Source organism: Panthera onca, chromosome B3, assembly GCF_046562875.1.
Source record: "Panthera onca isolate mPanOnc1 chromosome B3, mPanOnc1 haplotype 2, whole genome shotgun sequence".
NCBI classification, from domain to species: domain Eukaryota; kingdom Metazoa; phylum Chordata; class Mammalia; order Carnivora; family Felidae; genus Panthera; species Panthera onca.
In genome coordinates this window covers 108648026-108662935 of record NC_138344.1, presented here as the reverse complement: position 1 = coordinate 108662935, position 14910 = coordinate 108648026, and the positions used below count along the sequence as shown (strand labels likewise).

Here is a 14910-nt window from a genome sequence, read left to right as displayed (position 1 = left end):
AATATTCAAATAACTGTACCCTTTTATCTATTCCAGTGGTCCCAGAGAGCTAAATTCCTGAGGCACTTTACTTACAGTGAAGGACTTAATTTACCAGAAAGCTTAGTCTGATATTGCTATCCTATTTCAACTACATATAATAACATAACAGGATTTATTCAATAAGAACACATTGATCGAGGTCTAGTCTGATGAATGTCAGCATATTGGGAGAGTGACTGGAAGAGCTTAGTGTTCTCTGAAAGATTCCTGATTTTATAGTAAAGCTATTTTACATATAAATACACCAATAGCTATATCTAGGCACCACATCTGTAATCTATATATGAGTGTTAGAGCTGTGAAAAAATGTTGCAGTGTGATCCCAATTGTTCAAACATTGATACTCTGTCTTACTTTACTGTTTTTCTTCCAGTTAATAATCTCCCAACCTTTTTAAGCAACGTAAATTTTTAGCTATTATTTTATATATAATTGATTTAATCTATCTGTATATACACATCTATATATAGACATAAATGTGTATTGGCACTTATATATTCTTTTATACAATCAAATAATCAGATCTCAAATTCTTTTTAGAATTAAATGCAATATAAATGACCGACCCACATATCTTTTGCTTTATTTACTACTCTGACTTCTTTGGACTACCTTTACTTTCTATAGTTGGTATAAGTATATATATGTACACACACATATATGGGTAGATATATTAAATTGCATAAGTAATTTGAAAGAATACTGATGCACATCTTCTGGAATTTTAGTTTGCTCTATTGGAAGAAAAGTAGGTTGAGACACAAGCTTTCACAATCATAATCATTCTAGAAATAGCTGTCACTATTGGTTTAACAGCTCGATTTTTGTTTCATTCATTCTCTTTAGACAATACCTATTTGTTTAAAAATAACTTTTTAAAAATAAAAATGTATATATTTAAAGTGTAAAACATGATTTGATTACATATACATAGTGAAATTATTTACTACAATCAAACTAATTAACATATCTATCTTCACATTATTAACGTGTGTGTGTGTGTGTGTGTGTGTGTGTGTGTGTGTGATTTTTTAAGTAATCTTTTAAAATTAAAATATAATACTAGGGCATCTGTTGGTTAAGTGCCTGACTTTTTGATCTTGGCTCGGATCATGATCTCATGGTTCATGGGATTGAGCCCCACATGGGGTTCAGCGCTGACAGTGTGGAGCCTGCTTGAGATTCTCTCTCTCTCTCTCTCTCTCTCTCTCTCTCTCTCTCCCTCCCTCTCCCTCTCCCTCTCCCTCTCCCTCTCCCTCTCCCTCTCCCCATCTCACACATGCACATATGCACATGCTCTCTCTCAAAAATAAATAAATGTTAAAAAAATTAAAATATATTACTGAAGTGTGGGAAAATTATATTATAAATGAACAGCTTAATAAATTTTCACAAAGTGAACAAATGTGTTTAGCCAGCACCCCAACACCTCATTACTGGAAGTCCTTCCATGTTTTCTCCAGACATTAGCCAGCTTTGCCCCTCCACAGTAACCCATGTCTTGACTTCTACAACCATATATTGATTTTGCCAGTTGTTGAACTTTATATAAGTGGAATTATGTAGAATATACTCTTTTGTGTTAGGCTCTTTTCAATCAACATTGTGTTGTTGAAATTGATCTATGTTATGTGTAGTTCTTTCTTTTTCCATTTTTTTTTTTTTTGCTGATAACAGTCCATTGTGTGAATATATCACAATGTATTTATTTATTCTAATATTTATGGATCTTTGTTTAATTTTCTTTTTTAAAAATATTTTTTAAATTTTATTTATTTTTGAGAGACAGAGAAAGACAGAGCATGAATGGGGGAGGAGCAGAAAGAAAGGGAGACACAGAATCCAAAGCAGGCTCCAGGATCTGAGCTATTAGCACAGAGCCTGACACGGGCTTTAACCCACCAACCATGAGATCATGACCTGAACCAAAGTCGGACACCTAACCAACTGAGCCACCCAGGGGCCCCTTTTTGTTTAATTTTCAACTTGGAGCTATTATGAATAGTGCTCCTACAAATGCTCTTATGTGGTTTGGTGCATATATACAGACATTTCTGTTAGGCATATACCCAAAGTGGAATGGAATTGTTGGGTCTTAAGGTATATATATAAACTTTTGTCAGTATAGTCAGGTAATGGAACTACAAATTCACTTCTACCACAGTATATGAGTGGGCCATTCTTTTAAAGAAGCTGGAACATTATTTATCATAGGTGACTTTAAAAGGATCACTGCCAGATTGTTTCCAGAATTGTTTCCATTCTTCTGGATAATTCAGTCAAATATATTTTAAAATATATTTCTAAGTTTAGAAAATACTTTAACATGTGGAAAAGCATTCTCTTTTTCACTTTTTAAAAATTTTGAATATAGTTGACATACAATGTAGAATATATTTTCAGGTATACAGGTTAGTGATTTGACAGGTTTATACATTATGCTATATTCACCACAAGTATAGCTACCAATCTGTCCCATTACATTGCCATTACAATATTGTTGACTGTATTCCTTATGCTCTGCTTTTTATTCCCATGACTTACTCATTCCATAACTGGAGATCTGTATCCCTCTCTCCCTTTCATCCTTTTTGCCCAACTCCCCACCCTCCTTCCCTCTGACAACCATCAGTTTGTTCTCTGCATTTATAGTTCTGATTCTGCTTTTTGTTTATTTCTTTAGATTCCACTTGTGAGTGGAGTCATATATTTGTCTTTATCAGGTTGACCTATTTCACTTAGCATAATACCCTCCATGTCCATCCATGTTGTGACAAATAGCATGACCTCATCCTTCTCATGGCTGTGTAATATTCCATTGTGTGTGTGTGTGTGTGTGTGTGTGTGTGTGCATGTGCGCATGCCATATTTTCCTTATCTATTCATTTATTGATGGACACTTGGGTTGCTTCCATGTCTTGGCTACTGCGAATAATGCTGCAGTAAACACAGGGATGAATATGTCTTTTTGAATTAGTGTTTTCATTTACCCTGGGTAAATACCCAATAGTAGAATTATTGAATCATATGCTATTTCTATTTTTAATTTTTTGAGGAATCTCCATAATGTTTTCCACAGTGGCTATACCAACTTACATTCCTAGCAACACTGTACAAAGTTTCCTTTTTCTCCCCATCCTCATCAACACATATTGTTTCTTGTCTTCTTCATTTTAGCCATTCTCAGAGGTGTGAGGTGGTATCTCATCGTGGTTTTGATTTGCATTTCCCTGATGATGAGTGATGTTGAGCATCTTTTCACATGTCTGTTGACCATCTGTATGTCTTCTTTGGAAAAATGTCTATTCAAAAGTATTCTTATTTAGTCAAATACATGCACATGAAAAAGTACACACATGAGATTAAGAATAGAGAACAATAGAAAATCTAAATTTTATCAGAGCCCTAAATTTGGAAAGTTAGTGGTCTAGAACATTGCACCTTTAACAAGCTAAAAAATCGTAACAATTGCTATTTGTTTCTTTTTATTGCTCACTTTACTGCAGAACCAAAACTATGAAGAATTTGGTAGAATGGGTTCACTACATTTTTTAAACAAAATCTTAAGTCTCACTTTTGTATATGTGGTCTATTTGCAGAAAATTTGTCTCTAAAGTGAAACCTATGAATTTTAACCTATAATCTCTCACTGATCATATCAGTCTTCTGTTGCTAAATATGACCTTTTACTTTTGAATAATGGAAGTTAATTTGCTTTGGTTTTATTTCATTACATTGTTCCTGAGTTAATTCCTTGGAGGTTTGGATACCCCAGAAATTGGCAGACTAACCTCCAGACAGCTGCTCTGCCTTGGTCCTCATGGCTGCCTGGTTATACTTGAAAAAAAAAATAAGGTGAACCTTTTTTCTTCCCATAAAATGAATGAGAATTGAATTTCTGTAGCGAACTTTACTTCATTTGTTGGCAGTCTTAAAGCTCCTCATTCCCAAGAAGGATTGTAAAAATGTTTTATGTGCAAATGTCACTTGCCTTACTCTCTCCACTGGTTTTCTCTAATTTAATACCAATTCGGTTGGATCCGTGAGGGGAGATTAATTAGCAATGCATAACTTAATTGCATCAAAGGAAGCAGGGATTTTGAAGAATGTCAGTGGTAACTTCATTGCCTATCAAAATGTCATTAATGCATTTATTCCTTTGTCCTAAGAAAGAGAACGGTGGTGGGGGGGATCATCTTCACTTATCAATTATTATTAAAAATAGCCGTCACTATATTACCCCGATATAAGATTTTGTAGATAATAAAAAAAAACAATTTATTTTAGAGCAGTGAGAAATGTCAAAAGGGGCCCTTGTTTTGTTCACTACTTTCAGAAGCTTAAAATGGAAGTATCACGATTATCCTCATTTTCACATTAGAAATTTGTTGTAGATTGAATAAAAGCAGTCAGTCTGTTGTCACTAAACTAGGGAGTAGTGGTAGGAGACCACCTTCACTAAGATTAAATAAAGCTCAACATTCTGTCTCATTACAGTTCCATATACAATTCCATACAAGCCATGTACAATTCCATTTTTTGTTTCAGGTAAAATTGCCTTTTCTTTTTCAAATGCAAATGAATGAAAAATTGAGGGGAGGGTGATTATTAAAAAGATGTAAGATAGTCTCATACACTTCTGGCTTAAAGAGTAATTTACTCTGCCTTTTCTGGGAAATAAGTTGGCAAGATCCTTGAAAATGTTTTTATATTTTGCCCACTGACTTTTCTTCTAAAAGAATCTGTCCTCAGACAATCTGACAAAAGTACAGAGTATTTGTTGTACCTTGATTTATGAAAGGGAAAACTACAAATCTTGATATCCAATAATAATGCAGTGGTTAATTGTGTTATAATTGTATGATGGAGTATTATGCAATGATTCAAATTATGTTTTTAAATCAGTATTTCATGGCATGGGAAGTGATTATAATGAGATATAAACACAGCAAGAAATAAAGGTTTGCAGAGTCAGGTTTCACGAAAATGGTATGTATGTATATAGATATGTAAGTAATGGAGAAATCTTATTTTCTTCTTTATAGGTTTGATTTACTACATTTTATATAAGGATTGTTAAAATGCATGTTTAAGTGTATTCAAAGAATTAATAATAGAGAGGATAAAACCTTGTTCTTTGGGCTTTGTATAGTCAACCATTTCCTTAGAGAATCTTGATTTAACTCTTTGGCTTCTAATTCAAGTTTTTAGGCTTGCTTTTCTAAGCTTTTGCAACATTACTAGTATCATAATGGATAAAAGTGATGGGGAAAATGACATTTATCAAATATGTTTACTCCATGCTAATATATAGCTCATGTCCTTTTCATCTATACACTGAAACTTATATTTCAAATAAGATTACTTCCTTTTGGCAAATAGTAATGAGATAAATAATTTGTCAGTGCATCCTTATGTCTTCACCCACACACTAAAATATGGCAATACATTTATCTGAAGCTGAAATTAAAGTGTTTAGAAATGGAAGCAAATCTGCAAGGAAATCTAGGCTGCTCTTTGGTGGTGGTGGTGGTATGCACATCAGTGATTTCTTAATAAAAAAAGGTATATTTTGATTAATTGGACATTAAATGATTTTCAGAAATCAGCATCTATATTTTTGTAGTATTCAAAGACCCAGCAAACATAAAAGAGTGCCAGATGTCACATTTTGTTCCTGGTTGAGCTTCGTTGAGGAGCATGGCTTAAAAACTGGAACCCAAAGAGTTTTGGGTTTTGCTAGTAACTTATTGAGAGGCCTTGAGCAAATCACATAAACTTTATGTTATACATTTGCCTTATCTGTAAAATGGGGCACTGGACTAAGAATAGTCATTTTTTAAGCTATTCGTGACTGGAAGCTCTAGGGATACAGGCACTGAAAGTTTTGCTCTTGGATCTGGAGGGCGTGCATAGTAGCCCACATGTTAACAAGTGTATAACCAATTCTTACTAACTACGAGTTAAATGAATGACTATATGTGTCCTTGGTATCATAAGTCAATGAATTTCAAAAAGTTTCCTCCTTCAGACCATGGCATTTTTTTTTCTTTTTCCAGGGTTGGTTGCAGAATTCTAAGAATGACTCCTTGTATATGGCTATAGCTCTTCCAAAGAGAAAATTTATCCATTGTCCTAATTAAGAATCTAATTTATAACTATCCTGACATGAAGAGGGGATACTCATTTTAATATGAATATTTTCTACTGAAATGTAATTTCATTTGTTTATAACTATAAGATACCCAGTAAGGACCTTATCCACAAGAGATTGCATATGACATTCAAGGCAGAGTACATTGAAATTAGGACTAATGGACCAGGTGTTAGAGTCATCTTGAATGATAATTTTATCACTTAAAACTAAGTTTTGTCTTGCCTAAGACACTTGTCAGTGCCTTCATTTACAGAAAAAATAATCTATACTCATATTTCAATGACAGACACAGCATGTAAGGCACATGCTCTATCTAAGGATAGGGAATGAGCTTGCCACTGGGTGTGACTTTGGTCTATTTTAACTTAGTTTTAACTTGTCACTTTATGACATTTGAACTTTAGTATATGGCACCTATAAAAATAATAAATGAATTAGTGTCATAAGTGAAGTGAAACAAAAAAGGGAAGATGCAATTAATATGTAATAAAAATCCTCTTTTGATATGCCACTGAACAGAGAATATTGCTTACATTGGAGGATTTCATTTGAAGCATGCATCCTGAAAGACATAATTAAAAGGACATAAAATGACTGCTAACCAAAATGAATCCAAAACATTAAAAATCCTGTAAGGTAAATGGAATAGAAACAGAATGGTTCATTTTCCCATTAAGCCATTCAGTATAATGTTTATGCATGTGTGTATATATTTTAAAATTATTTTTACTTTTTGGCTTTTCTAGCACTAATTTCATTTTCAACTTGAGAAAAATATTAATATTAGCTAGTGCTTGAAATATCTTCAGGGTCATGCTGAGATATTTCCTTAATTTTGCCTAGAATCTCAACAGCCAAGATACAGAATTCAGAACAGGGTGGAAAATAAAAAAAAGAAAAAGAAAAAAAGTATATTGTTTTTCCAGAGTGCTAAAGCAACAATAAACTTTGTAAGAATATTCATGTTCAAGGGGCGCCTGGGTGGCTCAGTTGGTTAAGCATCTGACTTCGGCTCAGGTCATGATCTCATGGTTCATGAGTTTGAGCCCCACATTGGCTGTCTGCTCTCAGCACGGAGCTCTCTTTGGATCCTCTATCCCCCTTTCTCTCTGCTCCTCTCCCACTTGAGCTCTCTCTGTCTCTCTTAAAATAAGTAAAGTTGAAAAAAAAAGTACTCATGTTTGATAGGGGTAATAAAAGCCAACATTTCTTTAGTCCTGGCCATGTGCAAGGCTAAACTGTGCTAAACTCAAGCCCTTTCATTTAATTCCTGCAATAGGACTATGAAATGAGTGCCATTATCCCATTTCACAGGTGAGGTTTCTAGAGATAAGACAACTTAGGCTACAGAGGTAGTAAGTGATAGATATGCACCCAGATCTAAGTGTTCTCGAGCCTTATCTTTTTCCTACCTCTAAGCCATAAGTAATGACTCCTAGGCAACATGGGCTCCCATGTCACCCTGTCCATGTCCTGTCCTAGCACTTTTCTCATTGTATTTTAACTTTTTGTACATGTCTTCCTCCTGCTACTTTGTGGCTAGCTCCTCCAAGGCAAAGACAGTGTCTTATTAATCCTTCTAGTTCCAGGGGCTTACTGCAGGGGTGCACCCCATCATTGGAGTTGAATAAGTGCCTATTGAACCAGTAATATCAGAAGTCATTAAAGATTAATATAATAAAGAAAACATTACATTACTATGGAAAACAACTGATGTGGAAGGGAAAGTGCTAATTGCTTCTAAAGCTGTGTTAGGCATTCCTTTCTTCAAAGATGAGATTTTTCAGGATAGGTGAGTTGATCCCTACTCCCTTAGGAATTATAAGGAGCATTAAAAAAGCCACAGAGTTGCTTAAGTGGTACAAAATAATATGTACGGTATTAGGAAAGATTAAGGGAAAGGATACTGGAAGTATAATTTAATTAATGGTCTTTACATTTATGATGGACTCATCTTCTACACAGGGAGGCAACCAACTTTTCATTGATCATGAGTCCCGAGTGAAAGGAATATCCAGGATATTTCAAGCCTTAGGTAATTTTTTTAAAGGTTAAAATGTATGTAGTACAGGAAAGACACACATTTCATATTAAAACTTTATTCAGTATAATTTAATGGGGAAAGGTCAGCTTAAGACTTCTATTTGAAGGGCTGAAAGCCTATCAGAGAAAAAAATTTCTGACAAGGAAACTTACCCAAGGGGGCTGGGAGAGGATTCTAAGTGAGTTTTTACACACATCTTTCAAATAGGTGGTACTGACTTCTGTAATTACATCTTGCTTTATGATGCTCTGATTAGATGTGGTGATGGTGTCCATTTTATTCTGGGTCATTAATTGCCCTGTCTGAAAGCTACAGGCAATAAGAACCTTCTAACCCTTTGGTAGAGAGCTATCTAAGCATGTTTCTGCCAGTTGTGCCCTCTTCTGAAGGCTGCCTGTAGCTTGAATTTTCCTGTTTCCCTTGGCAGTCTGGAGTCAAAGACCAGTACAAGCAAGGTTGCCAGGCAGTAATGTGCTCACCTTGTGGGCGCCGCCACTCCCAATTGCATAAACCCTACAGAAGGCTAGTGAATACCTTTTTCACTCCTTGAGCATAAAGCTATTTGTAAAATGAAAATTTTTAGGAGTGAAAATAGACACATCAAGGGTAGAGTTTTATCAGCCAGTGCCCGCATGTCAAGTTACAAGGGTACTTTTGTTGATTTTGTTTTCTTATAATTGATTAATATGAATCCACTTCCCATGTGGAGTAAAGTACATCAGACTAAATTTGGTTTTAGTTATGAAAAAATTCTAAAACAGAGACTAGACTAAGATGAAAGGTAATACCCTATTTTAGTTGGCTCTTTGATGAAATTATATTAAGGTTTTTTTCTGAGACTCTTCCTAACCACCTAAGACTCTGTTCTTTCTTAATGTTTTATTTATTTTTGAGAGAGAGAGAGAGAGCACAAGCCAGGGAGGGGAAGAGAAAGAGTGGGACAGAGGATCTGAAGTGGGCTCTGTGCTGACAGCAGTGAGCCCCATGTGGGGCTTGAACCCATGAACTGTGAGACCATGACCTGAACCGAAGTCAGATGCTCAACCAACTGAGCCACCCAGGCGCTCCAAGACTCTGTTCTTTCTATGGAGAGATCCATACCACTCTCAAAGTTTTACTGTGTGATGCTGCATTGTAACACTCCATATGCTCATCAGCCCATCTCCCTGGATAATTAGGTCCTTGAGAACAGAGGTGTGACTTTTAACTTTGCATTCCCAGCATCTAGTACAGTATGTTGCCGACTTTGTCGCAGCTAAACATTTGTTGGATGACTTTTTTACTGAAATAGCCTTTTTTCTTTTCTTCTCACTTCTTCATTTCTCACTTTCTTCAGGTTCTCTCCATCTGTCCCAAGGACATGAGAGCTGATATCTGTGTTCATCTAAATCGGAAGGTTTTCAATGAACACCCTGCTTTTCGATTGGCCAGTGATGGGTGTCTGCGCGCCTTGGCGGTAGAGTTCCAAACGATTCACTGTGCTCCTGGGGACCTCATTTACCATGCTGGAGAAAGTGTGGATGCCCTCTGCTTTGTGGTGTCAGGATCCTTGGAAGTCATCCAGGATGATGAGGTGGTGGCTATTTTAGGTACTGTGAACTTTCCTAATGTAGTAGCAAATTTGTAACAGTTTTAGAGATTTTGCTTCTCAGGTTTCTTAAGAGAAATTTCCTCTGCTTGGTGACTTTGGAAATTGGGTCACTAATGAGACAATGAATCTTAGTAAAAACTAGTAATGCTCTTTCAGCAAAGAACATTCGTATTGGTCACAGCTTAATGGGCTGCACAAGGGTTTGATTAAACTTTCTTTGGCAATAGTAGGACAATACCTTTTAGACTAGAGTTGGTCATAGCCTAAGGTGTCTGTACCTCCATGTTGGTAAGTGTGAAAATGGCTTGTGGAACTATTTTCAGGTTGCTAACCTAGAATGATAGTCTCAGAGGGGCAACAGAACCTGTCTAACTCAATACTTTCTTTTAGATATGAGCAAAATGAGGACCAGAAAAGTTTAGTGACTTTCCCAGCTAGTTAGTAAATGAGTTAGGACTTGAGTACAGATCATCTTATTCTAAATATTTATGCCTCATTCATCCACAGCAGACCTAAGTAATGAGCTGAAAGTGATGAGGAGGTAAATGAATTTAACCCATTATGTTAGAGTAATCATAGTGCAAGTAAATTTCGGTTTATAAAGCTTGTTCCATCCATTCGTGAACCAAGAAAAAATATTTGGCTAATAATAAAATTAAATAAAAAATTCAGAGACCCAGTAGATTGTTATACTAACAAAAAGGAGTCAGAGATAGAGTATGTAAATAACAACATTTTAAGAAATTACATGTTTGGGGCATTGTAATGTGTATATTGGTTAAAATATGCTAAATGATATTTTATTTTATTTTATTTGATCTTATTTTATTTTATTTTTTTTGAGAGAGAGAAAGAGAGCATGCACATGTGCAGGGGAGAGGCAGAAGGAGAGAGAGAGAATCCTCAACAGGCTCCACTCCTAGTGTGGAGCCTGATATGGGGCTCAATCTCAGGACCTCATGACCTGAGCCGAAATCAAGAGTTGGTCGCTTAACCGACTGAGCCACCCAGTGCCCCTAAATATTTTAGATTATTTCTACTCATAAATCTGTAGCAGTTTCATGAAGTCCACATAGGTATAAAAAGAAGCCGTAATGAGGTCAGAGAGAATCAGCCCTTGTTTTTCTCTCAAGTAAAATAAGTTAAAATTGCAGGATGTCAACTCCATTTTCATATTTTTCATGGCTTGTGTCTCATGAAAAACGAGCTCAATTTTTAAACTATTGGATTTTTTTTTTTTTTTTTTAGCTACTGAGGTCAATCTACCATAGCTTGAATGCCACTTACTCTTCTAAGTAAAAGATTGGACTTTTGTGTTTTAGAAGCTACAAAAGTAAAGTCCAGCACAAAAATGAATAACTGATTTCAAAAAGCACAATTACCTGAAATAAGACAGAATTTAGTATTGAGAAGCAGTGAGCCTTCATAGGAAAATAGGTTCAGTAAAATTAGTAAGAGTTAGAGAAAATGGTTCCGGGTTGCAAATGACGGAACACTATTGAGAAATAGCATTACAGTTAAGGTGAGATTTCTTTTAGGAAATATTTTTATTTTTTATTTTTGCAAGAGAAATTCGTATAGCACTTTAGAGTCAGCACCGTGTTTAATGCTACTTAGTGGTTGTTCTGCTTTGTTCCCCGGAGTATAAAGGCGTTCTATGTAATCCTTCATAAAAAGTGTGTATTTTGCCAGAACAATCCTTTGTGGTAAAATGAAGCATATACACACCACATCCATTCTTGTTTGCTTAAAGAAGAGGATAAAACAGGTGTATTTTCTTTTCCTGCATGTTCATGTCAATGGTGGGTGGGAGAACAGGCATCGGATATATTACAGTGAAGCGTGTGCCTTGTGATAAGTTACCTCAGCTGTGTACTCATTGTCATTTACTTTGCCCCATTTTCTTCATTACAGCTTCACCTTGGTAACTTATTTTCTAAAAAGAAGGGTGGAGAAAGCCCTGGGTGCAGTGCCGCTGGGTTGGGTTTGTTAAGCTGGAATCATTTGCTCAGTGAGACAGACAAAATGCATTTTCTTTTCATTTTAAAATAAAATGGTAGCTGGTTTTGCACAGTGACACAGTGAAAATGAACACAGGGCCCCTGAGTATTGGACCAGTCTCATTATATATCTGTCACATTTTATTTCTTTGTGTGCTTTTGTTTATCTTCTTCAAAAAAGTCTTGGGATTCAGAGACTTTTCATCTTTTGGTTTAATGAGTCAAATTATATGTACATCCCTCTTCCCTGGAAACTTTTCTTTCCTTTTTTTCCATGGGCCTCTCACAAAGATTAATTCAGCCAAAGGGCAGTAAGAGGATTTTTATTTAAAAAAACAAAAACAAAAAACAAAGTTTGACCCGGAAGTGATCTCTCAGGGTGGAAGTAGGTGGGCCAGGCTGGGAAGTGCCATAGTGGCAGAGGCTACATGGGCTGGCCAGCTGCCTTGGCACCATGGGGCCAGACAAAAATACTGTCTTACAGGAGTCTGTGGTTTGGATCAGTGATGACAGGACAGATGTGGTGATTAGCTTTGGGAACTCTGTCCTGGTACCTTCTGCCAATCTGGGTTTATTGGAGAGACAGTCTGAAGACATTGTGGACTGGGAAGGTGGACTCCTAGAGAACTTCTGCAGGAGAGGGAGCACGAGGGCATTGTCGGATTGCCCTTGTATTCACACCATGTGCAGGTTCCACCCTGGAGGCCTCTGAAGCCCTGCCTGGAAACTACCCTGGAACCTGCCAGGAAGGTTTTTCCTAATAGCCAGCCTCTTGATTTGTAGATCCCCACTCTGGCTCCATTTTGTGACTTCTTAGTGTGGTTTCCATTGAGTACGCATGTTTTTAGACTTTTCTAAAGTATTTTTATGATTAAAAGAAGGGTGGCGGGCGCCTGGTGCCTCAGTCAGTTAAGTGTCCCACTCTTGGTTTCGGTTCAGGTCATGATATCATGGTTGGTAGGTTGGAGCCCCATGTGGGGGTCTGCATGGGTTTGGGATACTCTCTCTCCCTCTGTTCCTCCCCCTTCCCCCTCTCTCCCAAAAATAAATAAATAAACTTAAAAAAAAAGGAAGGGTGGGAGGGTTATTTAACACTCAACATACCTTAACAATGTTTTTTTTTTTTTTTAATGTTTATTTATTTTTGAGACACAGAGAGACAGAGCATGAATGGGGGAGGGTCAGAGAGAGAGGGAGACACAGAATCTGAAACAGGCTCCAGGCCCTGAGCTGTCAGCACAGAGCCCAACGTGGGGCTTGAACTCATGGACCGTGAGATCATGACCTGAGCCGAAGTCAGATGCCCAACCAACTGAGCCACCCAAGCGCCCCGCCTTAACAATGTTTTAAGAGAGGGAGAGGAAAAGAGAAACTCAATAGTGTCACTCCTAACATTTTGGTGACTATCCTTTCCTTTTCTGCTCTTTCTGTTTCTCTTCTCCTTCTTCTCATTTTTTGATAGCTTAATTTTGACATAATTACAAACTTAGTGAAAAGTTGCAAAAATTATCAGGGAGTGAAGTTTGATAAATATCTTTGGGTTTTCTGCCTTTTTAGTAAGTTGGTTAGGTCTTCTGCTGGCATACTTGGGTAGTTATTACAGGTTTGGTCTCAGACCACCACAAAAAATCAAGTATCTCAATAAAGTGAGTCAAGTGAATTTTCTGGTTTACCAGTTCATATAAAATTTATGTTTACACTATACTGTAATCCATAAAGTGTGCAACATTATGTCTAAGAAAAAAGTATATATCTCAGTTGAAAGGTATTTTATTGCTAAAAAAATTGCTAACCATCATCTGAGCTTTCAGTGGGTCGCAATCACTGGTAGCAAGTCACTATAACATATAATAATAAGGAAAAAGTTTGAAGTATTGTGAGAATTATTAACGTTTGAGTCAGAGAAACAGAGTGAGCAAATAGGGGTGCCTGGGTGGCTCAGTCAGTTAAGCATCAGACTCTTGGTTTCGGCTCAGGTCATAATCTCATGGTTTGTGAGTTTGAGCCTGGCATTGGGCTCTGTGCAGACAGCGCAGAGCCTGACTGGGATACTCTCTCTTCCTCTCTCTCTGCCCCTCTCCCACTTGCATATTCTCTCTCTCTCTCTGTCTCTCTCAAAAAATAGATAAATAGATACAACCTAAAAAAAACCACAAAGTGAGTAAATGCTGTTGGAAAAATGATGGTAAATAGATCTGCTTAACATGGTGTTGGCACAAATCTAAATTTGTGAAAAACACGATATATGCATGTTAAAGTGTCTTATTATTAATGTGTTTTATCTGTGCCTTCTTGTATCTCCTGTAGTTTGTGCTGTCTCATGGTTGCTGCTGTGTTATTTGGTGCACAGATATTCATAACTGTTGTATCTTCATTGTGAATTGTGGCTTTTAGCATTGAAATGTGTCCTTTTTCATCAGGTCTAATGACTTTTTGCCTTATGTAAGAGACAGAAAGAAAAAAACATGTCTCACATCCGAGCATAGCTCAGAAAAATGAAGATTTACCTCAGTTGGTCTGATAGGAGAAATAAACAGGATTTTCTCTCTTTTACATTGATTCGTTTGCCAGTTGAAAGGTAGAGAAGGGAGGTCATTTTAAAATTAATTAAAATTGCTGAATCCAAAGAACAGGTGCAGTTTCATTCTTTTGGATCTTTGCCTCTCAACAGTCCCTTGGTAGGTACATAATTCTTTAGTGTGTCAAAAATGCTAAGTGTTTAATGAATACGTTCTGAACCATAACTAATTAGTGGAAAGATTAAAAATGTAGTCAACAAAGTGCTTTCTTTTTTTAACGTTGAAGGATGGCTTCAAGATGTTTTTCTAAATAGGGCAGGTGAAGATAATTGCTTTTCATGTCTTTTTCCAAGTTGAAGCTCTTTCAGTTCTTACACCTCCACCTTTTTCTTTTTGACCTTCCCACTTTTTATGAGACACAAAAAATTCCAAATTAAGTTCATGATGCATATGTAATATTTTATATTCTTTAGTATCTTCTTGCTTTTTAGTTCCTACCCTATAATTACCTAATGTGAACAGATTTACTGGTGTGGCCAAAACAGCCAGGTTACTTT

At 36.4% G+C, this 14910-nt stretch overlaps 1 protein-coding gene across 1 annotated transcript in view; it reads left to right on the top strand.

Annotated features, from left to right (window-relative positions):
• KCNH5 (potassium voltage-gated channel subfamily H member 5) overlaps positions 1-14910 on the top strand; it is a 295393-nt gene that overhangs the window by 216769 nt on the left and 63714 nt on the right. The window contains exon 9 of the mRNA XM_060620001.3: positions 9580-9832. Within this exon, the coding sequence (XP_060475984.1) occupies positions 9580-9832 (253 nt within the window). The remainder of the gene's footprint in view (positions 1-9579; positions 9833-14910) is intronic.